The 10,682-nt window shown below is 31.4% G+C and overlaps 1 protein-coding gene across 4 annotated transcripts in view; it reads right to left on the reverse strand.

Annotated features, from left to right (window-relative positions):
- LOC143246555 (ribosome biogenesis protein BMS1 homolog) overlaps window positions 1–5,611 on the reverse strand; it is a 52,883-nt gene extending 47,272 nt beyond the window's left edge. Inside the window, exons 1-5 of one of the 4 annotated variants that reach the window (XM_076493452.1) lie at window positions 5,107–5,187; window positions 3,395–3,429; window positions 2,898–3,100; window positions 1,830–2,020; window positions 827–906 (exon numbers count right to left, since the gene is read on the reverse strand). In XM_076493452.1, coding sequence (XP_076349567.1) covers window positions 827–906; window positions 1,830–2,020; window positions 2,898–3,067 — 441 coding nt within the window. In that variant the 5' untranslated portion in view covers window positions 3,068–3,100; window positions 3,395–3,429; window positions 5,107–5,187. Of the gene's footprint in view, window positions 1–826; window positions 907–1,829; window positions 2,021–2,897; window positions 3,117–3,394; window positions 3,430–5,106; window positions 5,225–5,523 lie in introns of those variants that run through there. The other 3 variants (XM_076493454.1, XM_076493451.1, XM_076493455.1) reach the window with 3 other exon arrangements.
- Window positions 5,612–10,682: the final 5,071 nt, after the last annotated feature.

Consider the following 10,682-nt stretch of genomic DNA (forward strand, 5'->3'; position numbering starts at 1 on the left):
CATTTAAATGAAAATGTTCTTCTTAGTATAATTTCAGAGATACAAAGTCTTGTGATTAATACATATTTTAGAAGTCTGATTACCATTAATTAAAACAAAAATTAAAAATAGCAAGAACAATTAGACATTGTTTTGATGTATAGTCTTACATTCAACTGAAACAAAAGTAGCAAATCATAGAACACATTAGCCCTCTATATCATCTTTTCGACACTAAAATCCATATTTTGTAGATGAAGAACAATTCACAAAATGTATACATTTAGATGACAAAAATAATTTAATTTTCTAACATTTTTGTAATAAATAAAGAAAAAAACTTAACAAACCTTTGGAGTATTTGAATACAATCCTTTAAATTTTATCTTCATATTAACTACCACACAAAAGAGTCTACCTTCTTTTAAAAACATTTAAAAACTAAAAAGGGTTTGGTTTGTTTTAATTTCTCACAAAGCTACACGAGAGCTGTCTGTGCTAGCCGTCCCTAATTTAGCAGTGTAAGGCTAGAGGGAAAGCAACTAGTCAAGACTGCCCACTGCCAACTCTTGGGCTACTCTTTTACCAATGAACAGTTGGATTGACCGTAGCATTATAATCCCTCTGCAGCTGAAAGGGCGAGCATATTTGGTATGACGGAAGTTCAAACCCATGACCCTCAGATTACAAGTTGAGAGCCATAACCACCTGGCCATGCCAGACCACAAAAAAGGGGAATGTATTGAAAAAGTGAAGCTATTTAAGTTATTCAATATTCAAAAGGATACATTTTTCATTACACTGAAATTCACAACGTCTTAAAAGAAAAACTGTAAGCAACACTTACTAAATCTGCAACTTTTGCTGTGTCAACCATGGCACTGATATCATTATTGCATTCGATGAGTGTGAGTCTTCTTTTCTTACCTGAAAATACAAACAACTGTAATAAATATATATTAGCTTACAAAGACAAGTTAAACCTGTAGTGTATGGCAACTAAAAATAAAAACAGGTCACCAAACTATACATAAAATGTTAATATTACATGAAAAATTCATTGCAGACTTATGCTAACAATCTTTTTTTTCTTCAAAGTAACAAGAAATGTTTTACTTTTACGTTCAGGTGAATTTATACATAAAATTCTAGTAAAACAACAGTTTTTATATAACACAGTATTGTACTTTTATGTTGATAAATCATTAGTATAAAATAACATAATACAGAAATGAAGTTTTCCAAACAGTAACATTTGATGTAGGCATTTAATTTTACAAACGTAGTGTTAAGGGTACATTTAATGTTACAAAAACTTTTATGTATTTTATTTTATTAACTTCAACAAAAAAAAACCCTCAGAAAACGTATCAACTGTCAAGGATAACCTCAAAACCTGGATCATTAAACTTAAAAATACCACAAGGCAATCAGAAGCTTTCTTGGGCTAAAGACCACCACATAATTTTTCATTAAGGTTATTAATCAAGGGCTGTTGTCAGCTATAAACAAGCTAAGATGTTTAGCAAGAATATGTTACATTTCTAGAGTAAATATTGATGACACAGAAATGTAGGGTTTCAATGTTATTATTCCATATGTTGCCATTCTACAATAATAATAAAGTCGTTGTTTTAGGAATAATAATAATAATACCATACACTAAATATGGAATTGTTTCGGATTGGTACTCTTACTGTACTCTTATACGTAACATTCATCCCATGGATTATCAATTTCATGACCAAATACTTATCACTCAGTTGTATAATAAGTAAGACAGTCAAAGATGTGCATTTATCTTTAAAAATTATACTCATCTTGATATGTTATAAAGATTGAAATCTTACCAGACACAATTGTAACCGGGCCTTTAAGAGAAGACATAGCCTGGCGAGTGTAATTTTTTATCAAACAATGAATTAATGTAGATTTCCCAACTTTAGGAGGTCCAACAACAGCCACAATAACTGGTGGTGGTTCTAGAGGTGTCCGGTCAACAAGAGGGATATGATGTTTTTTTGTCTGAATGTCCATGGTCCTAAAGTGAGAAGTTTCTTATTGAATCTCACAATAATTGAAATTGTCATCACTGATATAAACATCAAAATAATGCTTATCAGATATTTTTTCATGCATTTCTCTTATCAGTTCTTTACTTCTGTGACTAAGTCAAGTCTAATTTTCATCACTTTTAGTAGGCCTAAAAAACCTCAACAGTTTTAAATGTTTTATGTTACTGAAGTGTTTTTTTTAACACATTCACTCCCAAAATCATATTTGTGGAATTTTTCTTTGGCTCAACTTCATTGTTTACACAGAATAGTGTTTTTTTTCCTACATTTAGGGTTATAACATATAAATATGTTGTTGTTTTTTTAATTTCAAAAAATGATTTTAAAATCATAACAAAAGCTTGAAAATAAGCCTTATGAACCACCCTCAAACAGCCCCTTACTCTCAAATGTTTTTAAGTTTCCTGTATTGTTTATTTACAAAACATAGGTAATGCTTCATCGACTTTTTTTTAAGCACGTCAACTAAAGTTTACAAAATACTAACTGCCTTCACTCTATACTCTTTCAACTAGAACGTACGAATTTTTATGGCAAACAACAAGTCACTCACTATCACAGACAGTTACTCATACATAAACAAAGAAATTAGAAATCTGCAAATACCATGGTTATGTTTTTAGTTAACATTAAAATTGAAGTTAGACCTATTATAAATTACAAGGTAATGGAACAAAATTCAACTGATACTTTTAAGTAATGAGTGATGTAAAACTCAGGTGAATTAGTAACAACTATACTTGTCTTTTAGTTGAAATAAATTATTTAAAAAATAAAAGCGTTTCATATAGTTGCATCACCATGGAAATACTTTGAGTTTTCTTGATGTATGTTCATGCTGACCTGCGAAATTGTCGTGCTGCTTTTTCTGCTGATTGGATCGCGAAAGCTTTAGGATTTCTTTGTTTAGCTGACAACCCATCTTCAACTTCTTTTTTTCTTTTCTTCTTCTCAGCTTTGCGTCCACTGTGTCGAGCACGATGACCTTTATGATGTTCCTCATTTTCTGCCATTGTTACGTATATAAAAGCCTCTGAAGACTATTTCTAAAGTAGATACAAACTGACAGATGATAAAAACTGTACAAAATTTACCAATACAAGCAAGTAGAAAACATTAATAGTTTATATGACAAACAATAAGCAGCTATAAGCACAATAACTCATTTATGTACAATATATATAATGATAATTACAAAGCTAAAAGTGTAAGTTATATATCGTATGTAAGTATGATACTTAAAGCACAAATACCATTATAACAGTTAATACCCAACATACTTTATGTTATTATTGTAATTATCCTGAAATATCTTTGATACTATATAATGTTATACTTACATAATGTTTTCCAAATACTTGTAACTTTGTTCTAGCTATAAATAAAGCAGTGTTTTTCTTTATTCAGAAAAGACATTTCAATTTTTATTTAGTACATAACTGTTACATATTTACTTTCATCTAAAAATCATAGGATTTGGCCTGACTTTACATCTTTTCACAGTTATGACAGCAATTTAAGAAATCACATTTTGTACTTGATGCATATGCCCTCACTTTACTAGATAACTATAACTTATATTATTTTTATATATTATGGAAGCTTCGTAGAATTCTATGTTCCATCACTGAATCACAAATGTACAAGTCATCAGATATCTCTTTGATTCATTACTTAATTACACAGACCTGTGAATCATAAAACTTGTTTTGTTTAAATAATGAACCTTTCTAAAACAACTATACAAATGTGAAAACAATATTAATTTTTCTATTGCATAAGGATGTTTTACAAATAGGGAATTTAAAAAACTTACTTTGATCAAATTATTATTTTGTTTACCAGAACGAACATTTTTTATCATTACATTTCTTATGTTGAGGTTCTAGAACGATTGATTTGATAAGAGTCTCATGTTGTAATTGATCTAAAGAAATCTATACAGAGTGGTTTTAAGTATTTTAAGCACAACAAAATGTGACCTGACTTCAAAGAAAATGATTCACTTATGTTAAAGTACACATGGCAGTTCATGAAAAATCTGTATGTAATGGAGAAATACGGATATCATTTTTGTATATATCATTCAACATACAGATATTACCACATAACACAAAAATTTCAAGACGATAAAACCATCACAGACCAATGTGATTTTTCCTTCAACACTTTCTGCTACCTAAAACTTTTACTGCAAGGTTTATCTCATATTTACACCAGTATTTCATTTGACAAAGTGGTAAAAATGTCATTTACTGTACTGTTATTTCAGATATCCATTGCCCCAATGATCAAATGTGTTCTCTTCTATAAAATAACATTCTAATTATTCACACAAAACAATGACCAAATAAATTATTAAAAGTGACACCATCTTTCACATTTATAAGGAAACTGAAAAGTAAGGTTAAAGACCATTCAGTCATTAAATACAACTTCCATATACTACAAAATTCACTTTGTAGGACTTCTATATTTAACAATCGACACCTGCTACTGTATCATCATAATGTCAATATTAATTCCATGACAGATGTATCTAAACTAATCCCAGAAGCAGTTTAGTGACATAACTTATGCACTATCTGTAGTTATAAATAAATCTGACACTAAAGCTTATCTCCAAACCTGCTAACCAATAACGAAAAATTGACAAATCAGGCACATCACAGTTAACCAATTTCTCCAAAAGTTAAAATTACAGTAGTTTAGTTTTACGTTAATCCGACGCATAAAGTGATTACAATTTATAAACTGTAGACGAAGTCACTACTGAGAATTATCAGTCTTTAATTAAAGCTGAAATATCATCAGTACGTGAGTTATATACTCATTTTGTTAAGTATAACATTATGACTACGAGCATTTATCTAATATATTGTACATAACGAAACGTGATGTGGCATCTTAGTTCTATACCTCAGACGCTACGTGATCTGAAAACATCTAAATAAGTTTTATTACTAAAGCAAGAAAAATATACGGCGAGAGACTAAAAGTTCTTTTGCAAAACTGAAAAAAAAATTACAAAATGTACAACAACGCGTTTTACCTTAAAAACAAATGAGTATTTCAATTGAAACCTCTCGTACTCGTGTACTATATGCTATCTCGTGCACATGTCCAATGCGCTAAATTAGGCTTAGGGGATTAGACTATCAGGATCAGCTATTTTGTATAAAGATTACAAAATAGGTAAAAAAATAGCATAATATAAATAATAATGCATGTTTATTCAACAAATAAGGTATTTTACAATTTGTAAAATAAACAGAAAGTATAACACAGGTAACATTCAGAGTTTGGTTTATGAAAAACAAAAAGTGTTTTGCTGTAGTTGTACATTTTGTTTAGTTGAAGTGTTAATGTCAAACCATTATTACAATACAAACTGACTACAATAAGTTAATAAACTAATGTACATGAAAGCTTGAATAATAAATATTGGTCCTCTTTAACTACTACTTACTACTACTACTAGTTCTGATAAAGCCACAATGACAAAATGTTGGTCAAAGAAAAAGGTTTTTTTTTAATTAATAACTACACATCAAGGACCGCTTTTACTAGTTTTATTGCAAAAAATATCTACTTATATTGACCTATTAATATAAATATATATTAACAATATTATCAAAGAACAAATGGATGTCTTGTAAATTACAAGATACCTATATAAATATAATAGCACTGTATGTTGTATGTCTAGGTAACTACTTTGCAAGGTGTGAATATCTTCAACAAATTTTGCTCGGTTCTTCATTGGGCCCTTGGAGAAATACATACAAATTTTCAGTTTTGTGTTGTTTTTACTATTACTTCATCCCTATTAATGGATCTTCACCAAATTTGTCGAGAAGGTTTACTGGGTCCATGCAAATTTACAGTTTCAAATTTTGTGTTCTGCCGTTTTTATGGACATTTTTTAGTTTTTTTTACAATTACATACAAGGGAAGCAACTTTTCATCTCTTCAGATGACCTTTCATTGATCATAACTTTCGTCTATAAATCTTGTACTTCAGACAGTAACAATAAATTACAAAATAACAAAAATAACCACATGAAAAATTTAAAAAACGTAAAGTTATTCATACATAGTGTTTACACAAACTTTCTAATATACTAGTTACTACCACATAGTTATCTAAATTGGTGCAGCGTGTGTGTATGTGTTTCTTACAGCAAAGCCTCATCTGGCTATCTGCTGAGTCCACCAAAAGTAATCGAACCTCTGATTTTAGTAGTGTAAATCCGCAGGCTTATTGATGATCCCGTGGCGGACAGTTGGTGAAATGTTAAGCTTTAGTGATTACACTGTTATAGCACCGAAAGTCGATACTCACTTTCCAACAGCAGATGTAATGCAAATATCCAGTTGTGTAGTTTTGATATAAAATAAAAACAAAGATATAAACAAAATAAATAATTTTATCAATTTGGTATGAGTGTGATCATTAATTTTTACACAATTTTTATTGTGCAATTTTTAATGTGGAAATGAAAAGTCAAAGATATAAACTTTAACCTAGAAATAAATTAAGTGAAAAATGGCAAAACTCAAAACAGAAATCGCACTATAACATCAACTTGTTGGTATAAATGACAAGACGTTTTAAGATATTTTTTTCACTGTGCAGTCCACCTTCAGACGTTAAGGAGCATATATGTTAACTTACGAATTATGAAAGAACAAAGAAAAACGTTTTAGCTAAGCAAGAGTGAAAAAGAAATTACTTTAAACATTACAAAAAACAAAATGACTACTCATCCTACTATTCTGAAGCACAAAGCTGAATTTAAACGTTAAATAAGAGAAACAATTCCAACCCCAGCAGGTACCATACCATTGCATCTATGATCTCAATATTTGAATATAGATGTTAGCTTCGGGTACATCATAGTAAGTTAGACTAGTATTTATATAATGACGAGTTGTTTATAAATACGAATAATCACTGAATTATTAGTTAATGAAACTAAGAAGTTTATTTAGAAATTATTGATTAGAATTCAGTGGAGTATTCATTATATATGCATATTTGTATGTTTTAAAATAAAACCACATTGGGCTATCTGCTGTGTCTACTGCGGAGAATGTAACTTTAATTTTTTTTCAAAGTCCGTACACTTACCTCTGACCCACTGGTACGAATGACAGAATAGGAAATTGGTTGAGAAAAGATTGACTGAATAAAGTTATTCAACAAAAGTTAACGTTTCTGTAAGCTAACAACGAAAGAAAGTTCTGTTAAACATTACACTATATAAAAAAATTTTACTTTTTCTTGTTTCTGGGCATAAAATGTTCTTTCCCAATTGCTTATGCCTAAAGTGAATGGAAAAGACCTATTTTGCTCTTCAAACGTTGCTTTAGTGACCTGGGAGCGTATAACGAAAACATGATGGGAGGCAATATTTGAGGGCTGATGCGTGAAAGTGATTTACATTACAGTCCCAACTCTCGAAAATCTACTCACTTCTAAATATTTTAGTATAAATACATGTAAATCTTGATCTATATGTTGTTTTATTCAGATCTTACGTACATGAAAATGTGCAAATTTGCCCGTTTTTACACAAAAAATAGGTTAATTTCTAAATTTCATTATTCAGGTCACAAAAGCGAAGTTTGAAGGGAATAATGGCCATTTTTTGTACTTTTACAATATAAACAATTAAGAAATAACACGTATTATCCAGGAACAAAATTTGTGTTACATAGTGTGTGTGTGTGTGTGTTTCCTTACAGCAAAGCCACATCGGGCTATCTGCTGAGCCCACCGAGAGAAATCGAACCCCTGATTTTAACGTTGTAAATCCGTAAACCCACCGCTGTACTAGCGGGGTACGTGTTACATAGTGTTATTAGTGTATTACCATAAGGCATAGACTAGTTTCAGAGCTTAAGTTTGCAAGTTTTTGTTTTCAACGTTATTCCTGTAACTTGTGTCAAATTAAACAACTCCTACAGCAAACGTTATTAAATAGATAAATTGCTCTGTTTCGTGGATTAGACTTGTTGCTGTTTTTACTAAATTGAGTAAAAGAACAACTCATCCAACAACAGAATATGTTGCAACAAAACTTTTGAAATTTGAAAACAACCTACATATAGATTAAGAACATTCCCTTAACAATGTTCATCATTGAACATAACGATGGCACATAAAAATATAAACATATTCATTTTAGATGACTCCTGTCCTGGTGGTCCAGCAGTAAATTTGAAGGTATACAATGCTGAACATTGGATATTAATACCGGCAGTGAGAGGTTCACAAAAATCACATTTTGTAGCTTTATGTTTTACAACATATAATTTACTTGACGATCCTGGAATGATAACACGTAAACGATTTATGTGCTGAGCTATTAAAACCAGAAATTTTACTATGAAATTTTTAGATACACTAATTAATTCACAGGTACGAATACTAATCGTAACGACTTAATGAACGGTAGAAAATGCTGTGCACAGGTAAGCTGATTTTTGTATGTGACTGAACTGACTCAAGTTGACTGTGAAAAACAAACAACACTGTACAACAAAAATCGAACAATCTCAATTCAACCATGGTGATTTAAAGCAATAACTTCTCATTTATCCTCAACTGACGGCTGTTCTGTCCATTTAATTTTGGCTATTGTGTTTATCCGCAGTTGAGTTGAAGGTGTGTTGACATAGGTAACAGTAACAGAACGAATATTAATTCTAGTGAAAGGAAGTTTTTACTGAATATTTTAGCTTAGCTAAATTCTAACAAGAATTATTTATTGCATAATGCAAATAAAATCCTATTTGATTCACCATTCAGATGCTGGCTTATCGCCCAGTTATGAATAATGATGGTGATTTATAAAAGTGTCCATGTGCTATGACAATGTTACATGCTCATGACACGGTGTGTTAAAAGATGCTCGTGGATATGAAAAACATACGTGTATGGTAGTACGTTACATGTTTATGTGTGTGCGTGCGTTTGTGAGTTTTTGTAGACATATGAAATTTTACACAAAATCATTCATGATTCTCATACAACACAAAATTAATCAATTATTAAATACACAAACACTAGGCACTCTTCAAATGAGAGTGCGATAATTTGATCAGAATTTTAGGATCTTGGAGTACGAAACTAACTGTAGTTATTGGCCTGTGAGACATTATTTGAAGCCACGGCATGTTGTTTTTATCAATTAATACACGTGTGTGAATGTTTAATTTTGGTGCTGTGAGTGAATAAGGTGAATTATCTATAGAAAGTAGGCTTACACAGAGTATCGTTAAACATATCAGATTTAAACTTGATGTATCCAATGTTTTATTTGAAAATATTAAATATGCAGATCGAAACCTTTCAAAAACACAGTTTTCTGAATAAATATTGTCAACATTCTCCAGTACAAAGCCAGTTATAACTGTATTCAGACTGTATATGCAACATTAGAAATGGAAATTAACACTTTCAAGGTAAGGTATAGTTACTGTCCTATGTGCTCAATGTATAGATGAAGAAAATTCTAGGGAAGGCGAGATGTTGTTGGTAATCAATTAAAGTTTTTTGGTTTTTAATTTTAGAATTAAGGCTGCCTGGATTGGCCTGGTAGTAAAGAGGTGTGTGTGCTACTCTTATAGCAAAGCCACATCGGGCTATCTGCTGAGTCAACCGAGGGTAATCGAACCCCTGATTTTAGCGTTGTAAATCTATAGACCCAGTACTGTACTAGCGGAGGGCCAGTAAAGAGGGGAGAAAAGACGTGGTAAAGAGTGATACCAATATGTAGTTTTTTTCAAAACTTTTGTGGTTTCTTCCAGATCAATTTAAATTTGGATAGTCACTCAAATAAACCACTAAGATTTCCTTATTCTATCGCACACAATACTCAGATCCATTAATTGTCCATTAGGTTTGTTTTTTAATTTCGCGCAAAGCTACTCAAGGGCTATCTGCGCTAGCCGTCGCTAATTTAACAGTGTAAGACTACAAGGAAGGCAGCTAGTCATCACCACCCACCGCCAACTCTTGGGCTACTCTTTTACCAACGAATAGTGGGATTGACCGTCATATTATAACGCCCCCACGGCTGAAAGGACAAGCATGTTGTGTGCCACCGGGATTCAAACCCGCGACCCTTAGATTAGGAGTCCAATGCCTTAACCCACCTGACCATGCCAGGCCACTCAGTTTTTATCGTTAAAATCCGAATGTTTGATGTTGTACCACTGAGGGTATTATAATATTAAAAACAGAGCAGCTTTGCGCTTAAAGTAAACTTTCCTCTTGATCTTCCTTTTATGCTTTGTCTCTTTCTGGTTCCTTTACTTTCCTCAGTTTCATCATTTCTAGAAAATTCCCGATCTCGTTTTCTGCTTGAGTTGTTACCTTGAAATCTATTCAAAGTACTATTTTATTTTCACCAAGATAATTACACTTCTGGCATTAGGGATATACTATGTTCCATCATTAAGTTGGTTCTTTTGGATTATTCGGTAATAATAGCCTGCAGTTCAGTCCACATAACGATAAAAAATACAATGGTGGGCCTAACTTCACAAAAAATATTTCAACAAAATTTCCAAAATTAATATAAGCTCAACTTACTTGCAAAATTTTCCTTATTAGTT

This window comes from Tachypleus tridentatus, chromosome 3, assembly GCF_004210375.1.
Source record: "Tachypleus tridentatus isolate NWPU-2018 chromosome 3, ASM421037v1, whole genome shotgun sequence".
In the NCBI taxonomy this organism is placed as follows: domain Eukaryota; kingdom Metazoa; phylum Arthropoda; class Merostomata; order Xiphosura; family Limulidae; genus Tachypleus; species Tachypleus tridentatus.